Source organism: Panthera uncia (genome assembly GCF_023721935.1).
Source record: "Panthera uncia isolate 11264 chromosome A1 unlocalized genomic scaffold, Puncia_PCG_1.0 HiC_scaffold_17, whole genome shotgun sequence".
Lineage (NCBI taxonomy): Eukaryota > Metazoa > Chordata > Mammalia > Carnivora > Felidae > Panthera > Panthera uncia.
Genome location: NW_026057577.1, coordinates 102335090 through 102348023, shown reverse-complemented (window position 1 = coordinate 102348023; position 12934 = coordinate 102335090). Strand labels below are relative to the sequence as shown.

The 12934-nt window shown below is 39.4% G+C and overlaps 2 protein-coding genes across 12 annotated transcripts in view; one reads left to right on the top strand and one right to left on the bottom strand.

Moving 5' to 3' along the window:
* TTC1 (tetratricopeptide repeat domain 1) overlaps positions 1 to 5028 on the top strand; it is a 56337-nt gene extending 51309 nt beyond the window's left edge. For 2 of the 5 annotated variants that reach the window (XM_049647867.1, XM_049647863.1), the window contains exons 10-11: positions 364 to 1801; positions 4759 to 5028. The gene's annotated coding sequence lies outside the window, so the exon portion shown is untranslated. The remainder of the gene's footprint in view (positions 1 to 363; positions 1802 to 4758) is intronic. The other 3 variants (XM_049647866.1, XM_049647864.1, XM_049647865.1) reach the window with 3 other exon arrangements.
* Positions 3133 to 12934, bottom strand: part of PWWP2A (PWWP domain containing 2A) — a 40639-nt gene continuing 30837 nt past the window's right edge. For 2 of the 7 annotated variants that reach the window (XM_049647850.1, XM_049647854.1), the window contains 2 exons: positions 7648 to 7833; positions 3133 to 5305 (listed from right to left, as the gene is read on the bottom strand). In XM_049647850.1, the coding sequence (XP_049503807.1) occupies positions 5257 to 5305; positions 7648 to 7833 (235 nt within the window). In that variant the 3' untranslated portion in view covers positions 3133 to 5256. Of the gene's footprint in view, positions 7834 to 12934 lie in introns of all 7 variants that reach the window. The other 5 variants (XM_049647851.1, XM_049647855.1, XM_049647848.1 and 2 more) reach the window with 3 other exon arrangements.

The following is a 12934-nucleotide window of genomic DNA, read 5'->3' as shown; positions in this document are numbered from 1 at the left end:
ACCCGAGAGGTGGGGCTAAAATAACCCTAGAGTATCAGAACAATTGCTTCAAACCCTTCAAGGGGAGTCAAGAAACTAGTAACATGAGTATATGAAAACTAGTCAGCATGGCCCTCATACTTCAGAGCATTAAACGTTTCAGTCCTCCTGGCTACAAGCTGCTAATTGTTGAAACTAGGGTTGGATACATGGGGTTTGTTAGTTATGCTAGTCTACTTTACAGATGTTTAGAATATTCTATAATAAGAATTTTCCAACTCTGTGAGGTCTGCAAACTAGGAATAAACTCCATCACATAGGAGTTAAGCTCTATCAGCCAGAACTAGAAATATGACTCCTTACCTTCTTTTTGCTTTCACTCAGGAGGCAACTTTGGAAGCCCACACTTCCCTCTTAGCTAAAGCACGGCACGGCCTGCTGTCCCATTGCCCAGGAAGCGCATAGCTAACCACTCTCAGCCATGATTTGGTCCCAGCTCCTAGAGCTCTGGCTTGCTGAAAAAATACAGCCCAACCAGATGGGAACTCCTGCCTGGCACTGGGGCTTCTAAGCCATCAGGCATCATGGCGGATGTGAAGGGAACCAACTCAGAAGCCTCTCCGGGAAATCAGTGCCAAAGGTGAGGAGCTAGATATGAAGATACTGGAAGCTTGTTGTCCCCCTGTGGGATGCTGTCAGGTGGATGTCTACATCAGGCACCCTACCTGAACACCCACCTGGCAGCCACCTAAGGCCACCTGAGCACCCAAGTGCCCTCCAATTCCCCAAATGTAACAAGTTAGAAATCCACAGATGGTAAAGTCTTCAGGCAGACTAAAGACAGAAGTCCTCAGGGAGGCCAGGAATGGGAAGCAAGGGAATGGAGTGAAGTAGGGAGAACAGTGTTTACATTTCAAAGAATGTAGGCTTTGGTGGACGGTCTCTGGTACTTGGTCTGACGTACACAACATTGTTTTGTGGAATAGTTTGACTAGCCCAAAATAGAATACGCTATTTACAACTTTATTTCACGAAGTTAACTGGGAGAGAAGGTCGGGTGATTTCCTGAGGCAGCATGACATTGATGAGGTCCTGCCTTGGCAGCGCTGACATCAGAGGTCAAGAGTAACTGCCTTGTTTTCTACAGGTGTTAGAGCAGCTTCATTTAAACATGTGAAGGACCCCCAGCCCCATCCCTGTCTTCCACAAGGTTGCTTTGTGTCTTACTGAAGCCCCTGGCTGTGCTTTTCTGGAACAGTGACACAGCAGACACTCCTTTACCTCAAGGTACTTCAGACTGATGATATGGTTCACCTGCTTTAGATCACAGATCTGAGCTGTCCACTCAGGAATCACACACTGAGCTTAGAATTCAGAAGCACAAAATTATAGACTAGTTCACTCAAGGGAAAAAAATTCCATCTTCCATGGTTTTGGCCAGTGAGGTTACCGTGTGAGTCTTCTGTCAGGAAGGTGACTGGTAGACCTTAGATTAGAATCCGAACCTGTAAAGCAGGTTATCTGTATAGAAACATCTTCTTAATGTCACCATCTCACTTTGCCTCCCTTGCGTCAGAAGGTTGCTTCTACAAATGTGCTTCACAAAGGAATCGGGAAAGGACTAATCCCAGAAGTATGCTTAAGTACGGTGACCTAGCAGCTTGGGTTTGGCCAGCTCTTTCTTCCTCTGACACAGTATTCCTGACGTATACTCTTTCCTTCCAGGTTCATTACCTTCTTGATATGATACCTACTTGTTTAGGCCATGAAATTTCACTGTGAATAAGCAAAGATTTGGCAGGATGTTCACCACTAGAGCAAGGTATGCTTAAAGAAAACACAGCTCTATTCAAAGCACTGAGGGAAGAATCATTACTTGAAAGAAGAAAAATGAGTTCTTAGGTATAAAAGCAGGAAAACAGCTTAATTTTATCTGTAGGGCATATTTGCAGTGACATACCCAGCATGTCCATGGAGGTACTGGTACATTCTATACAGGATTCCCGGGCATGAATCCAAACTTACATTTCCTTATATGAAGACCAGAAAGGTCCTGAGTTGTATCCATGGGTTTCATCACTCATCCCCTCTCCTTTGTTAAGAGGGGCGTCTGTAAACATACTGACACATGTATATAACACGATCTGGACTGTATTGGGGCGGGGTGGATGTCATGTGGCGGCCTTCCAGATGATGTGTGCATGGCTTCTTTACCTTGGTTCTCTCTAGTTCCATTTCCATTAGTAGGAAACTTCAGGGGGGGATACAAAATATAAACAGAGCCATAATCCAGTGGCCTCGTCTTTACACTTACATAAACTGAAATGGGAGAATATTTGAGCCTAAAGATTCTGTATATACTCTGGAATAACAGGCAGCCTTCTAAAGAATTGCTTATCTCAAATGAGGGGGTGAGACACAGTAACTTAAGTTTTTGGGTCTGAAAAATCTCAGCTCTCTGGTAGGCTTTAAAAGGCTAATTTTTTCCTGAAAACGAGTGTTTCTGCTCAAACACATTGGACATGCTAGGCCTTTTATTTTTTTAAGTTTATTTTGAGAGAGAAAGAGAGATCACAAGTGGGGGAGGGTCAGAGAGAAGGAGAGACGGAATCTCAAGCAGGCTCTGCACCATCAGTGCAGAGCCCGATGTGGGGCCCGAACCCACAAAGCGTGAGATCATGACCTGAACCGAGATCAAGAGTCGGACGCTTAACCGACTGCGCCATCCAGGTGCCCCAGACATGCTGGGCTTTTAAAGAAGCAACCATTTATCCATAAGGGCAGGACTTCTTAAAATTAAACCTACCAGTAGATACTTAATCACATCCAACTCTGAATGGTAGTAAATTTGTTTCCATCAGAAAAGAAAACCGTATACTCCTGAAAACAATATTACAGTATATGTCAACTAGAATTTGAAGAAAACCAGTAATGTCTATGTACAGGGTCCTAATTAAACTATTCACCCTTCTTCTATCCTTTGGTCATAGAGGGTCCCATAAAATCTCCCGGTGATTAAATAAAAACTTACAGGCTGTTCGCCTAAGGAGGCAGTGATACTTAAAACAGCTCCATAAAGAACAACAGTGGTTGAGTCCTAATAGTTAAAAAAAAATCTAACTCTTAAAAAGTAAACAAAAGTTTTTAGATAACTAAATTTTAAAAAATCAAGACTTTATTGGATAAATGTTACACAACATTCTTTAACATTGAAGTCTTAGCATACTTTAGATGAGAAACAATTTTTGTCATTCAAGTCTACAAAATGAAATAGGCTTGTGAAGATTTGAAATACAAAGGTAGCATGAAGCAAAGCTTAAATATTAAGCAACTAAAGCAATGAAAAGTGAAATAGCAACATGGTATGTCTAGGTTTTAAACACCACCAAATTTCATTTATTAAAAAATGAAAATGTGGTTTATAACAAAATGCCTTTGAGAGTTTTGTCATGAGAAAAAATAGATACTTAAAAAGAATTGGGAGAGATCAGGTTTTGCCTTTGTATTATTTCTTGGTCATTTCCATCACTGCGCAAAGAATTCTAAAGCTTAATTACAAATCCTTATTGTGCAACCCACCATGGCTTAGAGTTCTCTGGTTCTTAAAGTGAGCCTGAAAGGTACTGCTGGTGTTCAACATCTGAAAGAACAAGATGGACCCAAGTCTAAGAGGGCGCCACAGAAGTACATGTAATCTTTAGAACTCCCTGCTGCTAGCTAGTTCCTGAGCTTTTTCAGATTTGATCAAACGTGTGTAATGACTTCATGGAAGAACTTTCCAAAAAGACTTTAGAATGCACTCCAAACTTAATTATTTGCAGTGTAATCAAAATTTGTTTAAGCTCACTAGAAGACTGTTCACCTTTTCTTCTTGAGTTGTAAAACAAGTCCTAGTCAAGTATATTAAATGTTTCCCAACTCTTACCCAGACCCTTTTCTTAATCCTGAGTGTGGGGTTAAGTAATTCCAAACCTATACAGTAAGATTATGGAAAGTCTGAACACTGGAGCCAAATGTTCAGTTATGTTCCTTCAAATGAATTTTGTATTTTATTTTTTGGCATTTTTCCCTTTTTTTTGTATTAAGTAATCAATATGGATTATCTTGTAAAAAATAAATCAGCATTGCCACTAAAAAACTTCAGTATTATTAAAAGTACGGCACCATCAAATATAAAATGCCTTAAAAATGTAGTAGTAATAGGTCCATCTGGTTTTCTCATGTTTTCTCCATTCATTAAAAAGAAAAATTAAAGTTTTTCATAATATGTATTTTCCAAAGACCAAAACAACAGTATGGTCTCCATTAATAAGAATTCATTTTCCATGCGTGAAAGCTCTTTATGGGTCTGTTCCTACTACGTGTTCCCAGGGTCAAGTCCCACCTGACACCTGGGAGAATGAGTATCTTGCACTTGGAAGGGCTCTCCATGAGAGAGGTCCACATCACAATTCAGGGCAAAAGCCTTTCCACCTCAGTAGGATTAAGAACTAGCTCTTAGAGTATACATTTTCACTCTAAGATCAACACTAGCCTATCCACTTTGAGTCAGAATTTAAAAGGTAAGAATGCTGTTATGAAAATGTGCACAAATGTTAAATACTGGTGGCAAATAAATACATCTTAATATGTTCTAACAAGCAAACGTATATTCAAGATAATACAGCCCTGCTTTATTAAAGAAAGAAAAAGGTCCAAAATCTCTTTGCTGGGTGGAGTGGGGCACTTTGCCATCCTTTTAGCAGGATGTTAGATCATCTTTTCTGTTGTTTCCACCAGCACCTGAAGGAAACCTTGGCCTCACCTCGGCATATGTGACTATTGCTGTTTCACAGGAGATCCATTCTAGAAATGCCTTTGCTCATAGCTGAACTGATTAACAAAACCTTGAAGAAAGCACAAAGTTTTAGTTCAAAAAATAATCCAGCTTCTCTGTCATCATCCCTTGCCTTCTTAGGCCTGTCCAAACTGTACTGGTAAGAACTTCACATTCAAAAAAAGTTACGGTCAGTGATTCTTCATACATAAAATTCAAGTGATTTCCTTGCGTGTTTCGTATCACTTTTCTCCTCCTCTCATGCATAACTTACTGCAATGGTTTATTTTTTTATAAAACATTCCCCTAATGCCTTGTCTTCGGTTTAATATAGCACAATTTGCAAGTGCCCCTTTATAGACTGTTGGGTTTTAACCACTGCCTTAACATTTACTTCTTAGTGCAGCTTTAAAAATCTGAATCTCCAATTTCATTCAGTCCTGATGCTCTGGTGTTCTGTGTCACTGTGGTACAGGTCCATGAAACCAGCAGCCTGCTAATGTCTTTGTGCTGAAATACAGTAAAGAAAAGGAAGAAAAGGTAGTTAAGCACAAGTAAATAGGAGAAAAATTATGTCCTTGTTGTTTAAATTCAGCCCTGCATAGATTATAGGATCATACTTTTTTCTTTTAAATCAGCTAAACTTAACCAACATTTGAGAAAACAATTTACTTCCACTTTAAACCAGCAGAAGCGTTCATTTTATTTCCAAGGTACATCTGGCCAAATTCCAACACAAAACTTGTCACCTTCACACAATCTGCACTTGAGTATATTTTTTAAAATACCTGATGAACATTTGCCTAATAAAGGGGGGATTTTCGCTTTGTTCTTTGTGCGGCTTTATGTTCTTTACCTCACCAGAAACAATACTAAACTCTGTGAATCCTCAGCTGCTGTGGACTGCTCTGAAGCACTAGAGGCCTTCCTCTAGCACAGGCTGCCTACACACGGGAGCAAATTTATATAACAAATCAAGCTACGTGCAAGTCAGCTGCACAGCATACTGTCTACATATGTATAAAGAGCAAAAAAGGGGGGTGGAGGGTGCCTTCCCAAAGCTACACACAGCACATCAGAAGGCATCAAGAGCGCCATTTCGCTACTCAAAGGCCACTTATGTACACTCATTAGATACAGCGTCCCTTATCACACCAGATCATGAGCAGAGGCCCTCTTCACCATACCTCCAAAAAAAAGCAAGCCTGAGCAAAACATTTATAAAGGGCAAAGCTTATAAAAATGATTGCCAGGAAGCACGACCAGAATTTCTGCCCAACATTATCAACTTCCCTTTAATACCAAGTGGTAAGAACCCCATTGAAACCCTCTATAATCCCTGGTTAACGCCTCTCAAGCCTGGGAGACTAGTACCAATAAGAGCCTCAATTCCAAAAGAGGTGATTGTGGAGAGAATGACGACTTTTTGGTCAAATGTACTTTTAAGCCAAAGGTCTATGGTGTTTTCAGTGGAATAATAACTGACAAAACAAACACAGAATGCAGGAAAGGAAAGAAAAACCACCCCCATCCTTCCCAATGTTTAACTTCCAGATATTTCAAAGTAGGTGTCTTTCCCACTCTTTGCTAGCACTCTTGCTCTTATGTTAAGCTTCCCAGTGCTGCCTCACTGACTTACTAGATCAAGGCCTATAAAATAAACTTACAGGGCATTCTATCATGCTTTTTCGCAAGCAATGAAAAATGGCTTCTACACTGCACACATCAGAATGGAAGGTGAATGTAGTCTTTGCTTCTAAAGAAACAATGATTAACACTTTTAGAACTGACATTGAACTAAGAAAAGTTCATCTGTTAAAACCAACAATCGTAATACTATTTAGACCCACACAGAACTCTGGAAGTAAACTGAAAGAGAAGAAAAAAGTAAACAGTCAATCCCATATACAATTTCATTTCCTTCTATTTATGACTCAATGTTTGGCTTCAACCTTAGGCCTAATCAGGTTGACAGGAAAGCCAAGGATTGAAGCATGTCTTATGATTCCTATGAGAGGTACAGAAAATTAAAACATGATTTTTCCTCAAGAAATCACCATAAGGGTAGCTACCATCCCTGCAATCCAGGTAAGAGTCCAAAATATCCCAGCCTCCATCTCTGATCCAAAATGTGCCATTGTGACTCAGCTTGCAAATTATAGCTTATCTGCAGTGATACAGCCCAATTACAGCTCACCACCAGCTGCACACACCAGAGGGTTAAACAGCCTTAATTCAAGGAAGCAAAAAGAGATCGTAAGTTCAGAAGCAGTACATCAGAAATCCTTAAACCTTCCCAGCTGTAGAAGAGTCCCAAATAAGCCGTTAAGGCGTTATCCAGAGAAGTTTCAATAAATGTACTTAAAAAGATTATGGCCACATTTCAGGATTATCTTTTGCCCCCCTCTGAATTTTGACTTTCCTTATGTAAATGACAATGGTTCTGAGGTTAGTTCGCTAAGAATATATATATGTTCATAGATGTATATATATATATTCTTATATATACACACATTAAGAGTGACTAAGAAGTTAAATGAATATAAAAGTGACAAAGACTGAGATAGTGAAAAGATAGAGAAATCCACTATTTGGCTTTCCACGGAGACTCTGTTGCTAGTTGACAGAATTCTACAACCTGATACTCAACTTTTACTGCCCTAGGAGAAACTCGTTTCACGGAAGCTCACAGGAGGCTGGCTCTACTTGTTTTTAGCACAGCTGGTAATACCAATTGAAAGTTACTTTCATTCAGTAAAACGGTCACCTATATGAGATACACCCAGCTACAAAGGTCAATGAAAACTCAGGAAAAAGAACTAATGAACTCTTTTATGTCTAGCCTAACCTACTTCAGAATGATCAAGTGGTGACATGATGCCCTCTTCACTTTGTGGCAGGGCTTAGCACAGACAGACCTGCCCGTTTCACTGTTAACTTCAATGCTCCCAGTCTGAATCCACAGTGGTCTGTCAGACACTGTAAGGGAGCAGCAGGACTCGTCACTGTCTGATGTAATAGCTGCCATTTGTTGAGACCTATGGTAGAAAAAACCAAGTTAACAAAAATAGAGCAGTCATTTGAGTTCTTTTAAATCCATTTTACAAAAAAAAAATTTTAAAAATAAAACCAAAATTCAGTTGAATTTTCATCATGAATGTATTCTGGATAACTTGCGGACTTCACAGGAAGTGAAGCTTGGATACTAAAAGAAAACAGATTTGAGGTGTGTACACACCAGTATTGGCCAGGAGAGGGCACTCTCCAGAACAAGTCAATTCAGCAGCAAGACGCCTTGGGCGCACACACTAAGATGCTGCCCTCCAATACTAGCTCCCATGTAATGTTCCTGCTAAAAAATTTCTTCTAGCCTACCCCTAACCTAGGGCTGGAGTAGTCCTGATCAGCGAGGGCCGAAGTTGTCATCCTTGTCCATGTTAACTTCATTAATGAGTTCAGAGACCCTATTTTGCAGAATGACCAAAAACTACCTGAATCCTTTTGTCCTTTTAATGTCCGTGACCTCCTATGTATACTACTCAGGACCTGGCATTCCTGTGTGAGTTAATACCTGCTCGAAAGAAGTCTGAGAAGATAAGCTTTCTCACTGGGGCTTTTAGAACAGAGATTTCAAATACAAAGAATAACTCAAATGAAGGATTGCTCTTCTAAGCCTTATTTTTAACATATTTATTTGTCTGCTTCCCTATTTTAAGTATAAATTCATCGCATCCATAAAGTCAACTCTAGGATCACTTATTTAGATGATTTTCAGTCCTTATAATGATTTTTAGAATGCTAAGGTACATCAGAAACAGTAACAATCAAAACTTTTAAAAAGGCTTTTCTGACATTGAAAAGGAGAAACCTCATACACCTGATCTATAATTACTTCTGAATTTTAACTCAAAGGAGAACAATTTTCTTAAATGAGATTTAATAAGGTTATGTGCCCTTTTGTTCATGGGAAACAAATATACTAAGTATGTTTTATATATTATTAATTGTAATCCAACAGCAATCACAGAAGAAAAAAAGGAGTCTTGAGTGCACAAAAGAATTTAACTTTGAACCTCTTCCTCCAGAAGTAAAACTTGTTAGGTTTTCAACCATCATTCTAAATCTCTTGGATTCTAGTTAAGAGAGTCAAGAAGCTCTATCAAAAAATGATCTCTTGCTGTGCATTTGCCCCTCCCACCCCCTGAAACACCATATAAAATATCAACACGCCAGTCCCAGTCCACAGAACCTGGCTAAGAAGTCTTTTGTGCTAATATTTAAGATGAGTTTCCCCTCAGTGCTTTTAGGGCCTTGGGTTTCTCTTTAGAAACGGACCACACATACATGATCCATTAGAAAAAGCCACGGAGCCCTAGCAGTGATACCCACATGAAAGGCAGCAATTTCACTTGAAATTACTTATTTTGTCCTTTAAGAAAAAGCTTATTTGCAACAATGGCAACTATTCCTGGGAGGCAGAACTATAAATGGGCAGATCAGAATGGGGGGAAGTCATGAAAGAAGGAAGTAGAGGTCATGCTCTTAGAGCAAAGTTCAGCATTAAAAACTAACGAATTAAGATTATATACTTGTACCTGTTATCTTGCTGAACACTCAATATAAGTTTTCTTTGAATATAGTGTAGTATCAGGGCACCTGGGTGGCTCAGTCGGTTAAGTGTCTGACTCTTGATCTTGGCTCAGGTCATAATCTCATGGTTTGTGCGAGAGAGCAAGCCCCGCATTGGGCTCTATACTGACAGCACACAGCCTACTTAGGATTCTCTCTCTCTCTGCCCCTCACCCACTCATTCATTCTCTCTCGCTCCCCCCCCCCCCCCCCAAAAACAACAACAACAAAAAACACACTGTAGAATCATGCAACATGAACAAATAGGAAAAGCACAGTGTCTCATTTTACAGTAGACATTCTGTTTTTCTAGCCTTGGTGCTGTTTTTCTAACCAGTTATAATAGGGTTTTCGACAAACTGCACACAGTTCTTCCCAGCATACCAGGACTCACACTAAGATGCCACTCCCAGCCAGATTCCCTACTAAAAACTAAATGGGGGGGGGGGGGGCAATCATAGGTTTGTAATTAACATCTCAAAATTGAGCCATGGGTAAAGATAACTACCTTCTGGAAAATATGGCCACAGCACACACAGATCAAGGCCTTGGAATGTGTGGTATTTCCCTCCTAAAAAGTGGAAACTATCTACTCAGTCATACCAGTAGCAATAAACAATAAAAAGGAATTTTCAAATTAACAGCCACTTTTTACCATTTGGCAAAAAATATTAAAACACCAGGGTCCCAAGGGAATATGGCATTTGTGCAAATCAGCTAACTGACTCACTTAAAAGCTGACATGCAAAGCTTTGTGGTTCTGATGCCTTTATAAAGCTCTCCTAGGAGGACCTCTACTCACTCCACTGAGCCCCACCAGTGCAGATAGTTCCCACACGTCTTTGAAATGATTTGGGATGTGCCAGGCTTCTGAGATGGTGATTGGTCATTAGTATATACCTGTCGGAACCAGAATTACTTTTCCTCATTCATTCACAAGTAGACATCATTTCTCCTTTGTCAGGCCCTGTGCTTGGCATAAAGGAGAGAAGTGGGAGAGGAACAGACTGGAATTTATGCAGTACGTAAGTGAATGAGGGGAGGGTTGAAATGCAAGGTTAATGCAGTTTTCCCTTCACTATAAATCCCTGTTGCTCCCCACAAATGCCTGTTAGAAATAGTTCAGCCTACTTCTAGATATTTATGGATGATCATACTATGATTGTTGAAATCTCAGGTAATAACACTGTTATTATAACAGTTTATAAATGAATGTATGTCGCACAAAGCTTATTTCAAAAGCTACCAGAAATGAAATTTCTATGCCATACACAGAAAGCAGTGGTTGTGGAAATGATAGCAAGTTATTTCTATAGGTCTTGTGCTAGGCACTTTATGGCTTTAAATTCTCACAATTACCTTCTGAGGAGGTACTATTTATTCTCCCCATATCACAGAGGATGACAGTAAGGTAACCTAAGATCACACAGCTAGCTTCTAAGGAACAGATCCATGCCTGCCATTGAATCCAGGAAGAAATCTGGCTCAAGACCCTGTACTTTCAGCCATGTCCCTGAAAAGTGAGAAAGAATGCTTCTTGGCTCTGGGGGTCTGGCCGGCTCAGTCAGGAGCATGCAACTCTTGATCTCAGGGTTGTGAGTTCGAACCCCATGTTGGGTGTGAAGGTTACTTAAAACCAAATAAAACTTAAAAAAAGAATGATTCTTTGCTCAATACAAGCCTGGTATAGAGCACTGCTGGTCACTGGCAAGTTATATACTCACAAGTATCCATTTCTATATTTTACACTCAACAGGATAACCCTCACATTCTTATAAAAACATTCTCTCCAGGCAAGCAAAAAACTGTTTTACTAGGGGAAAATTATATCCCTTCTAGACTTTTTCAGTAACTTTTAAGTGAATCTTTGTGTTATAATGAGTACATGTGTATAATGATATACATTATAATTACAACTTTTTTAGTTTATTTTTGAGGAAGAAAGAAGGAATGAGCAGGGTGGGGGGGGCAGAGAGAAAGGGGGATAGAGGGTCTGAAGCAGGTTCTGTGCTGACAGCACAAACCATGAGATCATGACCTGAGCCAAAGTCAGATGCTTAACAGAGTGAGCCACCCAGGTGCCCCACAATTTTTTTTAGTTTAAATGAAAAGGGAAAAAGTGTTATAATAACAGCCTAATGCTTTAGCTATGGCATAGGTAGTTTTCCTTCTAGATACAGGCACTAGGATAGAAAAAATTATGAGTTTTAAATCATAATTTCTGGTTAAGACTTAGATTTCTAAAGTAGTAAAAAGCAGCTACCTGTCACATTCTTATGATTACAAGGAAAATGCCATATAAATTATGGCTGTGTTTTCAACGTATTTTTAATGAGGCCTTATACAAATGTCAGGAATTTAAAGAAAAAAATTTTAATTCACATTTAAACCAAGTTTTAAGACTAGGTATTTTTAAACTGGTCTGTTTTGAACATCAAAGTTTTAAGAAATTGTTTTATAAACCAAAGTGTCCAATAGTAGAAGGCTATAAACTGGACAACATACACTATAAGCCATCAAACTTATTCAGTTAGAAAATAAGAATCTGACTCAGAAATTCAGTATTTTGATAAATCCTTGTAATTTTTGATTCTATGGTTTCTTTTCCTTTATACCTCCCTGTATCCAATCTTGTGCCACAATAACACAGAAATCTTTAAGAAAAATTCAAGTTCAGCAATTGCTTTTTTCAGAAATTAGATGCATTAAAATTTGACTCAATCCATCCCAAACTGGACTTAAAGGCAGGATATAAAAACTAATTTACTTTAGCATTTCCTACCAGAGTGTGGTACACAAAATCATCTTAGAATTTTAGAATTTTAATAGTATGTATGTCAAGGAGTATGTGTTTTTCATTAACTGTACTGACATAAAAAGTGTAAAAGTGGGGGTGCCTGGGTGGCTCTGTCGGTTGAGCGTCCAACTTCGGCTTAGGTCATGATCTCACAGTTTGCAAGTTGGAGCCCCGCATCGGTCTCTGTGCTGACAGCTCCAAGCCTGGAGCCTCCTTTGGATTGTGTGTCTCCCTCTCTCTCTGCTCCTCCCCTGCTCACGCTCTCTCTCTCTCTCACAAATAAAGATTCAAAAAAAAAAATTTTTTTAAGTGTCAAAGGGAGTAACAGTAAACAAATTTGAAAATATGGCAAAAAGTGTGATGGTATGTAAATAATTTAAGTTTTGGGGGCGCCTGGGTGGCTCAGTCGGTTGAGCGTCCGACTTCGGCTCAGGTCATGATCTCACGGTCCCTGGGTTCAGGGCCCTGCGTCGGGCTCTGTGCTGACAGCTCAGAGCCTGGAGCCTGTTTCAGATTCTGTGTCTCCCTCTTTCTCTGACCCTCTTCATGCTCTCTGTCTCAAAAATAAATAAATGTTAAAAAAGAATAATAATAATAATAATAATAATAATTTAAGTTTTGGAAGCTAATTAATTCCATTAGTAAAATAATTTCAATGATTTCCATGTTCATAAAATTGTCCAAAACAACTGTTTTTGTCACTGGGAGGGAAT